Genomic DNA, 19,142 nt, shown 5'->3' on the forward strand with positions numbered 1-19,142 from the left:
ATCTCTTGAGTGCGCGCCCAAACAAAGGGCTACTCATACTTAGTTGGGTGTCCCTCCAAACCCGGTTTGATATAAAACCATCGATCCCAACCGACTACTTGCAGCATTCTTCTTGCAGCTTCGCCATCGAAGCTACACCCCGACACGAAAAAGCGGACAGGATCCTAACGGAAGCGATCGTTTTGGTGGATCGACCATTCTTCTCTTCACCATGATCAGTGTAAACGCGCTCGCGTGCTGCCTAGTGGGCATTTGGTTCCTTACGCTGGGCGCGCACACCATCGAAGGAAAAGATTTGCGTAAGTTGAGCTCGTAAAAAGATCCTGTAAGAATTGAGTTAAAATATCTTGTTTTTGATTACAGCCAGCAGCTTCGAGAAGTGCCACCGAAACGATCCCCAGTTCGATCAGTGTCTGCGGAGTGCGGTTAACGGTGCAATACGGCTGCTGAAGGATGGGCTGCCCGACTTTGGCATCCTGCCGCTGGAACCGCTCGCTGTCGATTCGCTGGTCATTGAGCAGGGTGAACCATCGTCGCCGATCAAGCTGAAGCAGCATTTCACAAACGTTCGGTTAAGTCATCTTACCGAATCGACCATCCTGAAGTATCGGTAGTGTTTTGATTGTCACAAGTGGGGGAAAATGGAGCAGCATTAACGCTTTTTATTCGCACCTCAGAACGGACCTCAAAAAACTCATCATCAAGGCGGAAGCGATCACGCCGCAGGTACAGTTTGCCGGCAACTACACGATGGACGGGCGGATACTGGTGCTGCCGATCACGGGCAAAGGGTTGGCCAACATTACGCTGCACCGGTTGAAGACACACCACGAGCTGATTGGCGAGCTGGTGGAGCGGAACGGTGAGCAGTACATGCACATACGAAAGTATTTGGTGCACTTTGAGCCAAAGCTGGTCACGTTTCAGTTTGGGAATCTTTTCAACGGCGATGAAAGGCTCGGTAAGACAGCTACTTCCTTCTTAAAATAGGGTTACTCTCAGTGATATTGACCCGTTTTTACTGTCCGTTGCAGGGAAAACCATGCACCAAGTGCTGAACGATAACTGGGAGGTCGTGTTCCGGGAGCTGCGCAGCTCGTACGAGGACACGTTTGGGTACATCTTCAAAAAGATTTCCAATCAAATCTTCCTCAAGGTACCGATGAATAAAATATTCCCGCAGTAGTAGTTAGTGAAGCGTTAGTAAGAGTGAACAAATTGAAGTAGCGTTTTCATGATGACACGCCCGTTGCCACTACACTGTGGGAAGATTATTTGATTTTATTTCCACTCTTTTTGGTTTATTTGCATATCGTTTTTTGGTATATAATGTTATACATTTATCAAAAAATTATCGGATATTTTCTTATCTAAAACAGTTGGGAGATCGTACGACAATTCAAAATTCGTAAAAACTTAACCTAACAACGTATAAAACGTGTACGCAAGAAGAAAAAAAGGGATTTCTCTTACGCTTCTTTCTGTTTGTTCTTTCTCTTTGTACCCATTCCATTATTGTCGCATTGCTTTGCCATGTCGTCTTATACATAGGGTATTAAAAAAGGTGCAATTTTTGCGCAGAAGTTCTCTTAATTAAGCCTAGGGGACAAGGTACACAAATTGATGATCGATGCATCGAAACACTTTTCTAACTGATTGGCATTAAGCATTAAAGTAATATTATTATTTTGTTTGTTCTAATAAGAATTTTCGTCGCGATTGATGCCGCCAGTTTCAGGGAGTAAACCGACAAATGTTCGCTCTATCATATTGGATGGTTGCTTCTGTTGTTTGTGGATCTTTCGTTTGGAGTTACTGTCCTTCTTTTTGGTATACTAGCTTGTTAGATTAAACAACGTTGCCTTTAAGTAGTGTATTACAATATATCGTCCCTCGGAATGCCTATGGCACCGGTACACACAAACAATTGCTTGCCATCAATTCAATCTTAAATAATATTTTGCACACACACTAACACACACGCACACACATACTGACACCGATGTCCATATATAGATAACACATTATAGATAACAGCTCAGTGAGTAACAATGATTGGTTTTGTGGTGGGGGGAAAAGATGTAAAAGCCTATTTTCCCCAATGTTTTGGTTCCCTTTTGGTGTGGTGTGTACGACGCACACGATTTGAGCATATGAGCTTTCGAATGTGTAAGAACACGTGTTTAACACAGTGTTTTGTACATAATTTTCAACCGATCGTGCGGCGGTCCGACCCGAAACACCGGATGAACACCGTCCTGGTCAAGATAGTCCTCGTACTTGACCTCGTGCCTGGTGACGAACCCGAGCGAGCTGGCCACCCGTTGAGAGAACAGCCCCGTGGCGTCGGTTTTCATTAGCTGGGTTGGAATAAAAGGGGACCTTTTTGTTGTATTTTTATTCCAACAAAAAAGGACTTCAGACTTACCTGAAATCCGTTGGTGCGTGCCACTTCTTCACTTTTTCTCATCAACTCCTTTGCCAATCCTTGTCCTCGAAACCTAAGCCGCAGGAGAAAGGAGCAGTAAATTACTTATAAGTCTTCTAATTGTTCTAGATGCACACGCGCACACACACACGTACTTCGAGTCCACCGATAGGATGCGTATCTCAAAGATGCTCTCCACCGAAAACTGCTCAAACAGATCGATCTTCAGATTTTCCTCGTACAGGAGTGTGAAAATTTTGCGGAATTTCTCATCATCCATCTCGGCCAGCCGGTCGAGGGCACGGCCCGTATCCTCGTTGCCGTGCAGTATCCCGTTCACGACCACTCCCGCTATCTGGGGTTGAATTGGGGGGAGGGGAAAAATGAGAAAATATTACTGACATTCTTTGCATCCCTCCACACCACACCGTTACCCCTCCTCCGTCAAGCAAGAAAAGGGACACGACGCGCCGTCGTGTCGGAACCAAAGGGATTATAACCAACCTAACACTAACCTCGCCACTGTTCGTCACTGCCATGACACTAATACCGTCGCGAAGGCTCGAGAGACTGTGCTTCTCCAGCAGCGTGTGCCCATCGCCGGGACGGCACAGACTGACGGCCTTGTTCAGGGGCTCGTCGGCAAAGAACGTTTGCCGCAGATGCTGTATCACCTCCGGGAACCACGGCTCGGTAATGATCTCCATCCGCAGCCCGTTGCTGTTGTTCGCAAGCATTCTAAGCGCTTAGTTTACTGTGCAATTTAGGGAAAGAGGATAGAAATGAAATTAAAGCTTTGATGTATAGGGTTTCTTTTAAGAACTGCTTCAAAGGACGCGACTTAATGTCACACTGAACGTTCTTTATAAAATAGTTAATTAAGTAATAACTTTTAGAAGATAAATTTTCACAAGATTATAAGACCTTTTGTTGGAAACAACGATTACCTTATACTGCACACACAAAAAAAGTAACGCAGGGAAACCCAAGCTCAATGATGATTCTGGAGCAAAACTGCTTCTTCACCCACTGTCTGTGCGTGCTCACCACAAAATGAATAGTCCTTGGCAGAAAAGCGGAAAGTGCTCGATAATAGAGCAGCGTGTGGAGCGTGTGCTGGTCGGTGGACCGGGCCCCCCCTCTTTTCGATTCTCGAGAAGAGGAATCAATTCTCGCAGCCACAAGGACACAACTAGTAGAATGACAATGGTCTGTTTAGTGGCAAAGGGGCGCAGGGACATTGGTTGCCCCGGGGGTTGCGCGGGCAACATTCTGAAGGGTCGCTCGGGACGAAAACAATCCCTTTTTACGCACTTTCTACGCATGTCCTGGTTTTTGCTACTGCTCCGGCTGTGTGTGTATGTGTGTGTGTCCCCACCGTTCCTCGGAGCACTACTCCGAGGGCAGTGAGTCCGTCGTCGTGCCCTAAAGGGCTTACACGGGAGGTTTTTGATCCGAACACGATGTCATCGCCTCTGGAGGCTCGCCCTTTCAACAGGTGGTTTTGGTTCGGCACGGGTAAATGCGGGGGTTTTTGTTTTTTGCTTCTTATTGCGGCATCATACATCCCCCGGTGCCTTTCGGAGCAAGCGTAGAACGGCGTTAGGTTCGGTGCCGCTATACAAAAAAAACAATTTACAGCGGTACGGCGGCTCGGAGCGAAGGAAGCGAAAGACACAAAATCTCGAAGCCCTTACTTGGTTTTTTATTTATTTTATTTTAATTAAAAAAATACTTCTTCTTTTTCTTTTCTTCAGATAGTATAAAAACATAAACGAAAACAATCGAATCATTCCAAAATTCTTCCCAGTCGAGCAGTGCTGCCAGCCCACCAGCAGAGGCAATGTGGTGAAATCACGTGTTGACACCACCGTCGTCGCTAAGGCAACGCAACTGGACGTAACAACATACGCAAAAAGGAAACAAACGCAAATCGCATTGCCGTGTGTTATTGTTGTTCTCTTTTCCAAAAGTAAGCTCTTCAAGGTGTTTTATTTTGTGATAAATATCCGTTCGTTTTTTTTTTGTTTTCTGTGGTCTAATTTTGTGCTACATAAAAAAATAATTAAGTAGTTTAATACATCCGTACAAAAAGCAAGACAATATCGTCGGCACAGTACGCTCGCGCGTGTGTCTTGTGAGGAGTTATAGAATCGAAACTTAACAAACACGCTTTTGACGCCAGAATTGCCACGCCAAAACAAAACAAGGCACTGTACCGCACAGGAACTTTACATCGCGCAAGGAAACGGAGCGGAGGAAAACGCAAGTCAACGAGAGACAAAAGAAGCGGTAAGCTGCTGGGTGTGTTCAACCTACTAGCCTATAATGAAATCTACCTAAGCTACTTAAATATAGCCAGTACGAGTGCACTGAATCTCGTTTTCTCGCTTGCACGGACACGCAAGATGGCTCCCCGTTCTGCGGGTCGTGGATTGTGGTAATTAGCGCCTCAGTGTATCACTTTACTTACTACCTCCCTTACGGTAATTTGAGTATACTTCGCGGCGAGTGATATATCCCGCCCCACACATTCCCGGTGTTTTATACCGCTCGTAACCTTTGCAATGCGTACGTGAATGTCACGGCTGCAGCCGACAGCAGCAGCTGCTGCACCAAGCCACCCTGGTACGGTTGCGCACTAGCGCTGTGCATCAGATACGCACCACCAGTCGGCTCGAAGAACCCATCGCTCTTGTCGCGCATCATTTCCTGCCGATTGCGCAAACTCTCCGTGCCGTCCTTAAACAGCACATCGCTGCGCCCATCGAACAGACCGTAGAGGTTAAATGCTTCCGCCTTCAGACCGTTCCGGCGCCCGAAAAGCTTGTCAATGTCTTTGAGCGCATTGTAAATCTCCTTCTGCCGCCGCTCGATCGTGCCGTTGCTGATCATGACGCGCCCGACCGCCGTCCAGCCGAGGTAGCAGAGCGCATTGTGCTTCACCGGTTTGTTGAACGGGCAGAAGATGGTCCAGTCCGTGGGTTGCTGCTTCTTGTCCGGCCCCTTCATGCTTTTGTACGTTTCGTAGCTCACGAAGGCAACGTCGGCCACCCCGTCTTGCAGGCAGCGCATGGCACCGTCCTCACCGTCGTACACGGCCGAACAGCGGCTCGTACTCTTCCAGTTGCACGAACTTTCGGCGAAGAAGTTGCGCACGTCGCCGATCGAATGGTTTTGCAGTGCGGTCAGTACTGCGGTGTGCGCCGCTCCCTCGAACTGCGGGAAGCAGGCACGCCGGTTGCGAAGATCTGGAAGAGAAGTGTGGAGAAGCGGATCAATTTTGTGACCTTACAAATGTCTATAATTTCTTCAAAAGCTTACCATAACCCGATCGAAGATTTGAGCCACGTGCAACGACCGCCACAATGAGATACTTGTGCAGCGCATTCGACGAGTACTCGTACAGTATCGGACGCAGCCCGTAGTCTCGTTCCGCCCGCAACGCACTGTCCTGATCGACGATCATCACATCCGCATCGCCCGACCGTACCTTGGCCATGCACTGGTCCAACCGGTCCACCCGGATGCACTGCAACCCCGGCTCGACCCCGTAAACACTCGCCACCTCCTGCAGCCACGAGCACTTGTACATCTCGAGCAACGACTTCGTACAGAACACGATCGATCGACTCGGACTGCAGCCCGGGTTGTTATACGCGTCCTGGAACCCGACCGCCTGGTCCAGATAATCGTCGACCGGTATGACCGTGTCCAGAGTCGTGATATTAACGTGATACGTTTCCAGCACCATCAGCAGCGCGTTCTGCCAGCTGTTGATGTCATCGTGGGACAGCTTTGCCACCAGGTCCTGCACCTCCATTGCCACTTTCCTGTTGAAAAGCGCATCGTGTTAGCAGAGAGGGGGATGAAGATTCTTATCACGAGACAAATACTTACGATTTAGCGGCAATCGCGGGCCAGGGTTTCGCTACCCACACGCACGGTTTGCGCGTGTTGAGCGGCTGCAGATGCCCGTCCGGGCAGAGAAAGCTGTACTCGGACGGGTTCGCTTCGGCCGCCAGCCCCGAAAAGCCAAAGTGACTGCGCACGTCGTCCAGGCGGGCCCACGCCACCTCACCGGCACCGCTCGTGAGACAGTAGAGCGGGCCGCGTCTACCCCAGTGCTTGTCGCCGATTCCACACTGGTACGAGTTGTAGCACAGTTGGCACAGTGAAGGGTACTTCTTTTCTGTTGAGATTGAGACGAAACAATAACGAACAGTTAGGAAGAGCATTTTAAGGTGAATTTTGCGCTTATTACGTACTTAATCGACGATCCTCGGTTGGATCCGGTACCCAGGGTCCTGCACGGCACGACGGTCCAAAGAAGGAGGACACCGATTTGAGTCTCGATTCGACGGGCGAGAGGTCTTCCTCACATTCTCGCGGTGTTAGTCTCGTTTCGAAGTACTGGAATATGTTGGAAAAATGGAGAATCAAAAGGTGTTCTGTTAGGACTACAAACAATTTTGTGGAATCTGGCAACACAGTCATTTTGAAGAGATGACACTTCAAGAAGGCTTTCTTAGGTGGATTGAAAACATTGCAATTGCAAGCTCCCAGCAACTTTCAATAACTCCGTTTTAAGAGTAGCAATTTTGTGTTGGAGGAGATTGAACGTTCCAGAGAGGACTTAAAACTTGATTTTGGAGGCACCACCCTCCGTTCGATGAATATCTTGTACAAAAATATCAAGGAATTTCCCAGCATTTAACTGCAATGGGAATGAACCAAATAATGGAATGTTGATTCGCAATTTCAAATGATGCTGAACGAACGACAACGAACATCTCTTGAATTTGTGAGCAACTGCTCCACTGATATTTGGAAAAAGCACTTAGAAACTCTGCAAATGGAAATTGCTAACATCCTGGCTGTATAGCCTAGGCATTGATCTTTGAGATTATAGTCTGTTTTAGCCGTTAGAGCATGATCTGGCTCACCAGTACTTCTCCAATTACGAAGAAGTTGGACCAATCGATCAATCAATGGATACCTCCCAAGGAGCCGACCTTTTTTCGCGATTTCTCCATACATTACCAACATGATAATAAGTAATAATTATACGCGAATAAGTAGTAATTATCCGCAGAAAAAAAACTTGGACCATTGAATGGACTACCAAACATTCCTGTCATTTCGAAGCCATACTCACATCAGCCAGTACCGCCGTCCAGTGGTTCTTCAGCCCATGCCCGGGATGGCAGAATTTGCTGCCCCGCAGCTCACGAGCCGTATTAATCTCGGCCTCATTGTCAACCACCACCACAATCTCATACTCAAAGTGTTCTGCAGAAAAAACCAAGCAAAAAGGAAAAGGAACATAAATGAAAGAAATGGTCGAGAAATGCAGCACCACCAATGGCCGACCCACGCATGCTGGGAGGGCCCCCGTAAACTCTGAACTTGACATTGAGGGGCTTACCGGTGTGAAACCTCAGCTCGCTGGTAACCAGTATGTCCACGCCCGACCAGCGCGCGGCAAGAAAATCTTCCGGATAGAAGGCGGCAAAGTCGGCCGCGCCCTTGTGTATCTTGCGCAAGCAGTCTAGCCGATCGAGCCCGTACACGCACCGCACGTTCGAGGCGGCCTCCAGCGTCGGGCAGTTCTGGGCGCCCTTCTTGTAGTTGCCGCCACCCTCCACGATGCAAACACGCACTGGAAATTCAAAAACAAAAAATCGATGAGAAAAAGCAAAAAGAAAAGGGTGTTAATTGAATATGACGTTAGGGTTTGAGTTGCAGCAATGTTGCATAAGGAAGTTTCTCGGACCTTTTTTTTCTATTTTCTATGTGTGACAGATGAAATGGAGAATTGTGAACGATATAGATTCAATTGCTTCTGACTGTCTCGAGCACACTACTCCACGGGACTTCCCCGGTAAAACGGTAAGGTTAGCAGTATGAACAACTACTCATTAGAGCAAAACGTGGTCGAGCTATCATGCACGCAAGCAGAAAAAAACGGATTGCTATGACAACCCGCAGCGCAGATCGATGGTTGGTGTACTTAGATTGAATTTCAGGTTTTTGACCGCCCGACATTTCCACCCAAGCAGCGACCTTCAGTAACGGATAGGAGGGCAGGTACAAAACAATGTAACCCAACTGGTATTTCTGTAGGAATGCGCTTTGGTGACAAGCCGCGGTCCCATGCCGGAATGGAGTTGTACTGAAAAATTGGCTGCATTTTAATGATTTATGCCGGCAGCGATAAGTCGCATTAATTTATTCTACTCCGCATTCTGCTTCCGTGGGGAGACTGTGGGGGTCTGTTTTGTGTTAGAAGTCACCATCTATTTGTTACGCTCCAGCCGGCAGTGAATACAATTATCGTAAAATCATCATTTTTCTCGCTTCCTGATTAAATTAAACACGTTTCAATGTGTGTTTAATTACAACAGCAACAACAGCAAAACTCCAACAAAGAAGTGAACACAAAAAATATGGCAAATCTTATGCAATCCGATTCCACATCAAATCGAATCCCACCGCCCGACAGACAATGCCAAAATGTGGATCACAAACTGGCTCTCGGACAGCCGAAACAAAAGTGAGCCGAAAGCCCAAGTTCGTCAAAAAGTGAAAGGATTCCATAGCGGGTCCCGTAGCAGTGCCGGCCGCTGCTGAGGCCAGATCAAGGTGTACACAGAGACAAAAAGACACACAAAGCCTGGGTGGGTGGGTTAAATACGAGAAAAGATAAACTCGATAACATTGGCCTCGTTCACAGTGCTTCGGACAGGACATGATCCGTTACACTCCCAGCGTGTCCTTGAGAGGGGGGACCGTTTGCGATGCGAAACGGGAGGAAAGGACGGACAGGTTGGCAAGCGAAAGTGCTGAACTTTTGGTTCGCAGACATGGCGGGACCAATTCGAAAGGGACACGAACACACACCCCAATCGGAAGATCACTTGTTCGACACACTTCTTTTCTCGCTATCCTTGTCAATTGTCACTTGGAAAGGGAAGACGATAATGCGCCGCAATGGCTCCTAATTACCCAATTCCCCCCCCGGACACGACTGTTCCATTATGCAACGGAATGGAGTGATAATAATGAGCACCCTCCCCGACGAAGACGATACTGGAAGGGAATGTGCGTTCGTAACTTGCACTAGCATTGAAATCACTTGTTCTATTATACCACCGCCGGGGCGCGCGCGCGTGAAGGTACGGAGCGTGTTGGCGAAGAAAACACAGACACACTTTTGCCCCCCACAAATCACCAATCGCGTTCACCATTCGTTTTTGCAACGTCCAAAAAAAACCTATTGCAACACAACTTACACTGTTTGGAGGTTTGTGATTTGGCGTCGATCGCGTGCAGCAGCAGCGCCAGCAGAATGATCGCGCACTGCGTCAGCCTTTGAAATTGAACCATTTTTGTCTTATTCTTTTCACTATTTCACTGGGAAACTATTAACTGAAATGCTCTTTAACGCTGATCTTCTTGTTGCTTGTGATCAAGCAATCGTAACTTAATTCACACTTCACACACTGCTTTGTGTTCCACTTGTCACTTTTGACCGTGGTTTTGGGGGTCTTTACTATCTTTCTTGTTGTTTTTGTTTGTCTGTCTTTGGAGGACAGCTTCTGCTTGTAATCCCTCACTCGCTCGTACGTTCGTAATCCCTCGTCTGCGCATTAAAACCACACGCGAGCAGGCTACGTTGACACACAGAGCGCGCGCCGTACACGCGTTCGCGATCGCAAACGATCTGACGGCTGCGGTACGGCTGGAACGTCACCGAAGCCCCTCTGTGTTTTCTGGTAAATCCACCGACCCCGCACACACACGCACACACACATGCGCAGGACCGTCTAAAACAATACCCACACAAAGCCACAGAGCGCGCGAATGCGTCGTCGCGGAAACAGGTGAGCCTACACACAGTGGTCAATGGAAAGTCCGCGCACAGTCCCCTGTGCCCACTTTGTGGGGAGGTTGGGCGTTTGTGGGAAAGCAAACCAAAACAACGTGCTGCGCCTTACCCACCGAGAGGGATATTGACCACTACGTGGACGTAATTCCCCCGAGGGGGTAGGTAATATGTGTCGCCGATTTGACCGCTGGTGTGCGAGGAGGGTCTGACTGACGCGAAAATGCGACCCCGTCTGTGTTACAGCCCGATCATGCGTGACATTAGGTTTGGGTTTTCGGCTTTATGCAACAGACAGATGAAGTTTGCTGCTACCACTAACACAACCGGGGAGGATCTGGTGAACAGACACCGAAACGCAAACCATCGAAAAATTAGAAACACACACAAGGGAGAAGAACGAGAGACAGAAAAAGACAACGAAAAAGGGGGGAAAAAAGACAAGCATTTAATAGCTAAAACCCGTTTGCGATTGATATCCAAGGGCGATGGGGGGACGCATTCGGAAGAAGATCGAGACGCGAGCGCACGCTAATGCATCTCGCCGTGTGCGGCACGCATCTTACGAAATACCGCATTTGCATGCTAAACGGAAGGGAGGGCACACATGCTGTGGTGGATGGTTTGAATTTTGGCGATCATCTTCGGGGGCGAGGTAGGCGAGCAAATAATAGAAAAAAAACGCAAACTCCCATACCATCACGATCGGTTCCGGCGAGCGGTAAAGGGCTCGAGCGGGAAGGGAGGTCAAAAATCTTTCCCCCTGAGTCACCACCGGCCAATGTTTGACCATGAAATTACCGGTTCTTCCCCCCGCACGCACACACACACACATACATGACCGCCCCGGTTGAAGTCAGCTGAGAAGGAAGGTGTAGCTGAAAGCTACTCGGCAACGGTTACAGTGCGTTGCGGAATTTAGACAGCATGAAAAGATTAGATTATCTTGTAAGTTTGAAATTATTATTATTGTTATTATTATTATTATTATTATTATTATTATTATTATTATTATTATTATTATTATTATTATTATTATTATTATTATTATTATTATTATTATTATTATTATTATTATTATTATTATTATTATTATTATTATTATTATTATTATTATTATTATTAATTCTATTGTTTTTATTATTATTATTATTATTATTATTATTATTATTACACTTTTTTTATTGGAGTCGCTTACTTTTGGCTATGAAGCACTATGAAGCAAACTAAAATAGACTTAAAACATGTTTTATTATTTTTTTATTTGTTTTCCGTCAAAGTTGTAACGGGAAGAAAATCTTTGTTATTTTCTAATAATTTTGATATCATCATTTGTTATCAAATAAAAACATTTAAAAAATATGTTTTACTTTATTAGCTTATAGGCATGAAATGATCACTCATGACCGCACAAAGAGCAGCACCGCAATGTATTACCAAATTACAATCCCTCCGCACCGTTTGGTAATATGGCTTCCTTTTCTCATTAAATAACCCTCCCCCACCCCATCGTTCACGTGCTCATTGTGTGTGGCATTAGCTGGCTTAATCAACTTATCAAAGACACACCACCACGCGCTGCCCTTAATCCAGTTCCACCAGATGCAGTTTCCTAACCAGACCGGCCCCGGCGGCCCCCGTACTGCTACAATCAATCATTAACAATCGATACGTCTCGTATTTTCGCGACCAATTTTCACGCTTGCACGAACGCTGCTGTAACTTTATTGCCGTGGCCAAATGACACACACACCGACCACCGATCAGCGGCGATTACGAAAGACTGGTAAACCGAACACCGCGGCGGTACACTTGGTGGCGATCGTGCGGCGGCCTGCTGATTTGCCCGCGATTGCCCGCGAGCGATTGTTGTAAGGGTATGGTTGTAAGGGTAGCAGGCAGACAGGCACAAAATGTCCACGAATTTGCATGCCAAAATCTGCTGGTTAAAGTGCCCATTAAATTGTAAGACAATTGTGAGGGCAATATCGTTTCTGCAGTTGTGAAATGTTGGCAATAATGAACGACCAATGTCTCACGAAATCATACATCCAGATCACTATTACTATTGCTTTCTTCTCACTCCATGCTTCTTCTTCTTCTAGATGTCTTTTGGCCCTCGGAAACCAACCATACCGTCACGGCCTTCCCGTCCCGGTGTGGTGAAAAAACCCATCAGCAAACCGGTAACGAAGAATGAAGCGGCAGCAAAGCTACAACAGCAGCAAGCCGTCAAGCCGAAAGGAACATCATCCACTGGAGCCGCTTCCAAGAAGACGATTGCACCCGTTGCACCAAAGCCAACCCCCCCGAAACCTCCCACCCCGGAGCCGGTCTATGATTATGAGTCGGATTTCGAGTCCGATCAAAGCATGCCCAGCCCAGCGGGCGGCTCGTCTAGCACGGAGAGTAGCGCCGAGAATACGGAATCCAACAGTTCCTCCTCGGAGGGAGGGGACGATGAAGAGGAAGAAGATGAGGGCGAGGAGGAGAAAAGGGAAAGTGATCCACTGGAAAGGGTACCAAACGTTTCGGCACGTCCAGAGGTGCAATTAAACACACCATCGATCGTCCCCAGAAATGCAAGAAGCGTTGACATTTTGAGTAAGATCTCCCTCAACGACATTACGGTGCAGGTGTACCGGTTCGATCCGGAGGAGTACGCGGAGCTGAGAACTAGCTTCGGTATTACCAGCACGGTTGCGTACGGGAAGCACACGCAGACAGACTGCGGCATGGTGTCAACGGCTTCGCAAACATCCGCGATCAGTGTACGCGATCGTGCGACTTGTATGCATGAAGTGATCCGTTCGCCGTACCGCGTTGAAGAGGAAGAGGAAGGGATCGATCGCATGCATGAAGACGATGGGGAGAACGATGAAGTGCAGAATTACAGCAGCTTGCAGAACATTGAGCGTATGTTTGGCACGCTTAACGGTGCGCTTGAACGACGATTCTCCAAGGTCAGTGGTGGGCCGAGATTAATGCCCACCGCCGGATACGACGGACGAAAGCAAAGCCAGCAACGAAGCATTCTGCAGCTACTGCGCAAAGCTGCACCGATCGTTGAGACATTGCTGGAATCGAGAAAAACTCGAAATGAAGAGGATAAAAGCAGCACCAATCACAGACAGCAAGATCAAGACGATCGGTTGGATGTGGTCCGTTCGTTCGATGCTGGCAAAATGTGTCCCGAGTTTGAGATTAAGCTAGTGCACACGAAAGGCACAGAAGCGTCTGAGGACATGACCACGTTTGTGCTTGAATTTTGGGCCCGTGGAACCTACTCCCGGCCGATGTACCGATTCTCCTCCTGGTCTACGATCGTGTGCGTGGACTACGAGTTGCGCAACAGTATGATGGTGTTCGGTGGCACTAGTGATGGGTAAGAAAATGTCACTCGCCTTGAATATGCAGTGGTAAATGAGGCTGTTTTTGCTTTCACTCTTACTCCAAAAGGACCTTGCAGATGTGGCTGGGAGATGGCGATCGATGTCACAGTGAGGTCTTGCCGCCGCATCAGATCGTAGCACCGAAGGTGCCTCGGAAGCACACGCTCAGCTGCTGCGAATTGGTAGCTGTCAAGGTGCTGCCAGTGCCGATCGTTCGGGACAGTAGCTTGGAGATTGGGAGTGAGAATGCGTTCAATCAGGTATGATGCGGATTTCAATCCATCGTGACAACCATTGATCAAGATCTCTTCGTTTAGGTATTTGGACTGTTCTCTACCGGGATCATCGTCGTGTGGAACGTTCAGACACAGCAACATGGCGCTGTCCGTGCAGACGATGTACTGAGTGCAAAGTTAGGCACTCCAGGCGTTACGCTGGTACAATCGAAGGTGATAGACTTAGCCAGTCGTATCGGAGGTCGTTTACCGTACGATGCTTTACGTACGTTTGAGAATCTCCTGCTGCACGATCATCATCAGATGGTAATGTCTAGCGGTCATGCCGTGATTCGGCTGAGCCACTTCGTCCAATCGGAGTACGATCCTGTGCTGTTGATTCAACCTGACTCTTGTAAGTGACTCATTCGAAAATGCAAAATGGCCAGAGCATGGAACGGATGTTCGCCGAAATCCGTTCGCTATCTCCACTCATTTGCACTCACGAGTGAGTGACGTCACTCACTTTTCAATAAGAAATCCGTTCGTTGCCGTTTGTAAGGGGGACTGATACATTTGTAAGACGTTCCCTAAACAGAACGTTGCACATGCCTACATATTTCCTTTGCTCTCACCGTAAATGATAGGAGCACTCACGCTCAGCTTAGCTACCTTGTTCCACTTCTGTTCTGCCTCACAAGGTGGGAATAGATGTGGAACAACATTTTGCCCATTTTGTATCGAAGGTAACTCAGTTGAGAGTCGTTTTACTGAGTGCCCCTATCATTTTCAGTAAGAGCAAAAGAACTGGAGCACATTCATATCAAATTGCTCTCTACCTCCTGCTAATGTACAGTGGCCGGCAATATAAAGTGGCCACTACTTACAATTTTACATTTCTTACATTTTTTCCGTGAAAAATGAAGTTATTGTACTGCTTTATTTTTGAAACATTGCTCGTGATATGCTTAAGAATGCGCAGTACCATAGCATGACAAAAATGAGAAGTTTGCTTCAAGAAAAAAAAAAAAATTTCCAAAATTGATCAAAATCACTGTGCCAAAATAAAGTGCCCACTTTATTCATTGTAAAGAAAATATTTTTCTGAACAAATATAACACCAAACTTATAATTTATATGCGTTCCTCTCGCATTCTTTACATGTTCGAGGATCTTTAGCGTATTTTTTTTAGGTATAGGTATAGGTATATATAGGTATAGAAAACGTTATGTGTAGGGAACGTGTTAGGCCGCGGGGCCATGGGGATTCTCAGCGCTCATTTTCTCAAGCACTCATGAGTGCTTTTGAGAAATCCTCGTTCTCAGCGTTTGTCGAATCGCAACAAAATCGGTTTTGGGAATCTTTGAGAATCTTTGAGAAAGTTGACGATGCATCGATCGGCTTACTGAAATATAAGCAATTGTGCTATTTGTTTTTCGATAATCACTTTGGAAAATGTATTCAATGTTTATAATTGAAAAAGTTTAAAAAACATGCAACCAAAAATATATTTTCTATTTAAAGCTCCAAATAAAATTTGAGTGGCTTTATCAGTTTTTCAGAGTAAGAAAAATTGACGACGGCCACGAGCTCGCGTCTGAGAACAAGTTTTGAGTGCTTAAGAAACTTAAATGAGTGTTTGAGAATGTTTCCTCAGCTTGAGAAAGCCCCGTGGCCCCGCGGCCTTTGAAATGTATCAGTCCCCTATATGGGACGAAATCCGCGACGTTTTGCGGCACGGATTCTTGTGTTATACTCTTATTTTGCGCCGTGAATGAGTGAGCGCCGAACGGCGAACGTGGTGCATGCTCTGGGCGTAACTCTAAAAAAGGGGAACTAACTTCCAATGTCTCTCCTCAAACACTTCCAGCTCACTCGATCGTTAATCTGAAGCGGATGGTACAAGCGAACGATACACTGTTTGTGCTGTACTCCAACAAAACGGTGCGCGTGCTAAAACTCTGCACCGAGCCGGGTGGCCGTGAGTCGGCCCAGACCCACCATCACAAGCACGACGATCAGCCGCATCTGATGCTGAGCGTTTGCACCAACAAATCCTGCACCATCCAGAGCATCGTGCACGATGAGGCTAAACGATACGGTAACGGGAACGGAGCGAGTGAAGGTCGAGCGGATGGTGGTGGTGGGAGGACGCTGATTCCGAAAGTAACCGATCGAAGTGAGAAAGGAGAGGGTGAAGCGTTCGCCAAACCACGCTTTCACCACGGCCAGCAGATATTATTTTTCGATGCCCAACATCCGGACGGTGGTATGCTCAAAGACGTTTCGTACCGCGAGCGAAGGTTGGTTTAGGTTTGGCGAAAATTGGAATAGGATTAAACATTGTGTGTTTTTTTTCTTAATCAACTTTATTTTGAACGTAATACAACATCATACATGTGTAGAAACAGAAAACCAACTTTGCACTTTGCCTCACTTCTGATCGGTCGAGAAGCGATGCACCGAGCGTGGTGCCTTGATCATCGCGTTCGCCCGCTCCATCCCAACCATCTCGGTCAGCTGGTACGTGTCGTACCGCGTGTACACCACGGTCACCGTCATCGACGCGTCGTCCACGCCGTCCTGCGGGTTCTGATTCTCCTTCATCATCAGGTTGACCAGCTCCGGGTAGAAGTGCGGGAAGACGGGCGGCCCGTAAAAGATCAGATGCCGCACGCCCCGTATCCGGTGGCGGCGGAAGAAGTGCGCCCGCTCCGAGTACAGCAGAAAATGCTTGCTGCCGTGAAAGAACATATCCCGCGCTCGCGCAATCTTCCCGTCCGGCGTGTACTCGCAGATCTGCGTGAAGCTGATTTCCTCCTTCTTAAAGTGGTTGCGCAACCGCACATAGTCGAAGTAGCTCGGCACGTAGATCATGCAGCGGGCCATCGCGACCGTGCGGGCCTGCGGCAGGATGACGTTCACGAAGTGCGCGAACCGGGCCAGCCCCGCTCCGTCCAGCGTGCTCGTCTCGACGCGCTGAAAGTTCTGCGCCACCGGCACGACCACGCGCCGGATCGTGCCGGCCGCCTGCTGGTCGCGGCGCGCGACCGTCCGCACCTTGCCGCGATAGTTGCGAAAGTGCTTGTTGTAGAGCGAGCGAAAGTCGGGCAGCTCGAACGCGGACAGCAGCACCGACTGGCGGTAGAACTTGGACCAGCCGGACAGGCACCATTCGCGGACGCGCGAAAACTCCGTGTACTCGGTGCTCTTCGGCTGGTGGTGCAGATGCTCCATCACGTGCAGCAGGTGGTCCCAGTTCTGGGCGTAGCACACCTCCGCCTGGTCGACGATCAGCAGCTCGATGCTCGCGAGAAAGTCGTAGTCCCGGTACTTCTCGCCCTTCGCCCCGATCGCCATGCGCAGCCCGAGCGGGGACGCAATGATCATGTCGGACGAGTAGTACTTCGCGTACAGCTTCATCGTCGAGCGGTTGAACGCGATCGACAGCCGGAAGTTGTCGTCGATGTTGCCCGCGAACGTACGCTCGTAGTCGGCCGGTTTGGGGTTTTTGCGCGGAAAGGCCATCGACGCACCGCCGTACTCCTCCGTGAAGCGCTTCCAATTGAGCACGCCCTTCTCCTGCCCCTCGCCCGCAAACAGCCGCTTCAGCACGGTCACGCACTGCAGGGCGGACTCGCGGAACGGCACCACAATCAGCACCTTCGGCCGGACGAAGCCCTGGTCGCGACACTCCAGCCCACCGGATGGGTCCTCGTCGACCGTCGCCACCTTCAGCTTCCGGCGGAATTGATCCTCGGCTGGCTTTTTCCTCTTCCGCCCTGCCGCCTTCGCCGCCTGGAGCTTGACCGTGTGGTGCTGCATCTTGCTCACCGCCTTCAGCACGTGATTGAGCGCGTGCAGACAGTACACGTACCGGAAGCGGTCCGCATTCTCGAAGCTGCGCTGCGTCACGTGCAGATCCTGGTACGCGTTCAGTATCGCGAACGTGTCCCGCTGCAGCGCATCGAGCGGCTCGGTAATGTTGCGCGCAATCTTGTCCTTCACGTGCAGCGCCTTCCAGTCGATCGGTGCGTCCGGATCCGGGACCGTCGGCAGTGTGCCCGGTTTGGCGTACCGTTCCGTCTCGAAGATGCCCCGCGGTTCCGGGCGCTTGCCGACGGTGCCGCATTTTGGCAGCTCGACCAGCACGTTGCCGAGCCCGGGAAAGGACAGCTTGGACTGCTCGACACGTGGCCGCTCGGCTGCAATCGTTTCCAGCATGGCCGGGCTTAGGTTGAACGCCGTATGCTGCATGTACGGATCGTTCGTCTCCGCACCATCGTCGTCATCGTCCGTCGACAGGTCGTTGGGGTCTTCCTCCTCTAGCTCATGCTCCTCGTCCTCTGATTCGCTCGCTTCCGATCCCAATTTAAGCGCTTCATCTTCATCTTCATTTTCTTCCTCCTCCTCGTCAGCCATTCCCGCTGCCTCGTCTTCCCCGTCCATCTCTTCCTCTTCCCCCATTTCCTCCTCGTCCATCTCCTCGTCAACAGGCTCTTCCTCCTCGCTTTCGTCCGCACTGTCAATCACCGTCCGGCCCAGCGGGCCGTTAAACTCTACCGCCAGCTCCTCGAACGCTGTTCCATCCTCACCGTCCGCTTGTCCCTCTTCCTCCTCCTCCTCTTCGCTCGAGCTGAAGGCATCCCCACCGAAGGACGCATTCGACTCCTGGCGGTACTTGCGCTCCGCCTCGATCTGGCGCTTCTGGGCCTGGGTCGCTTCCTGTGCCCGCTCGATGTGCTTGAGGCTGCGCTGGAAGCGCGTCGGCGGCGGCCGACCGGCCTGCTCCTTCTTCAGCTTCTTCTTCATGTCTTTGCTCATGTAGCCCTGCTGCTGCCTGCCGCCGCCACCCTTGCCCCGCGGCTTCTTGAATATCGAGCGCCGCGGACCCATCGTGCCCGGGTTGTTTCCTTCGGCGCTAAAACACGTGGCTACTCACTTGGCTGGGAAAAAAACGAACTGCGTCAAGGGGATGATGTTTACCAAACGATGAACGTAAGAAATAAGTTCATCAAGGCACTATTTAGTTTGGTAAGATATTTGCAAGCAATTTTTTTACACTTTCGCGGTCCTTGTTCAACGACGGCCGCTGTTTGTTTACGTTTGACCACGTTTGAACTGACAGCTGGCGCGATCTGGCACGAAGGGTAAAATATGGACATTTGTTGTATTTTTTTTAAAATATTTAAGTAAATTCGCTTAAATTACAGTGTAA

The 19,142-nt window shown here is 49.0% G+C and overlaps 4 protein-coding genes across 4 annotated transcripts; 2 read left to right on the forward strand and 2 right to left on the reverse strand.

Annotated features, from left to right (window-relative positions):
* Positions 1-19: 19 nt before the first annotated feature.
* On the forward strand, positions 20-1,203 carry LOC120955623 (protein takeout-like). Its single transcript, XM_040376662.2, has 4 exons — positions 20-299; positions 364-610; positions 678-961; positions 1,035-1,203. Exons 1-4 carry the CDS (start codon positions 212-214, stop codon positions 1,184-1,186), a joined length of 771 nt encoding a protein of 256 aa, XP_040232596.2. The 5' UTR covers positions 20-211; the 3' UTR covers positions 1,187-1,203.
* Positions 1,204-1,274: 71 nt separating this feature from the next.
* LOC120955626 (transferrin-like) lies at positions 1,275-11,220 on the reverse strand. The gene is made up of 11 exons (XM_040376666.2): positions 9,724-11,220; positions 7,857-8,090; positions 7,587-7,720; positions 6,697-6,841; positions 6,329-6,620; positions 5,753-6,261; positions 5,067-5,679; positions 2,944-3,166; positions 2,584-2,783; positions 2,429-2,501; positions 1,275-2,360 (listed from the first exon to the last, which is right to left on the reverse strand). Exons 1-11 carry the CDS (start codon positions 9,815-9,817, stop codon positions 2,184-2,186), a joined length of 2,694 nt encoding a protein of 897 aa, XP_040232600.2. The 5' UTR covers positions 9,818-11,220; the 3' UTR covers positions 1,275-2,183.
* Positions 4,127-16,339, forward strand: LOC120955618 (uncharacterized). The gene is made up of 5 exons (XM_040376653.2): positions 4,127-4,720; positions 12,422-13,701; positions 13,776-13,968; positions 14,026-14,338; positions 15,795-16,339. Exons 2-5 carry the CDS (start codon positions 12,422-12,424, stop codon positions 16,235-16,237), a joined length of 2,229 nt encoding a protein of 742 aa, XP_040232587.2. The 5' UTR covers positions 4,127-4,720; the 3' UTR covers positions 16,238-16,339.
* Positions 16,299-19,035, reverse strand: LOC120955617 (U3 small nucleolar RNA-associated protein 25 homolog). The gene has a single exon (XM_040376651.2). The coding sequence runs from the start codon at positions 18,818-18,820 to the stop codon at positions 16,358-16,360; it is 2,463 nt and encodes an 820-aa protein (XP_040232585.2). The 5' UTR covers positions 18,821-19,035; the 3' UTR covers positions 16,299-16,357.
* Between the last annotated feature and the right edge of the window lie 107 nt (positions 19,036-19,142).

This window comes from Anopheles coluzzii, chromosome 3, assembly GCF_943734685.1.
Source record: "Anopheles coluzzii chromosome 3, AcolN3, whole genome shotgun sequence".
In the NCBI taxonomy this organism is placed as follows: Eukaryota; Metazoa; Arthropoda; class Insecta; order Diptera; family Culicidae; genus Anopheles; species Anopheles coluzzii.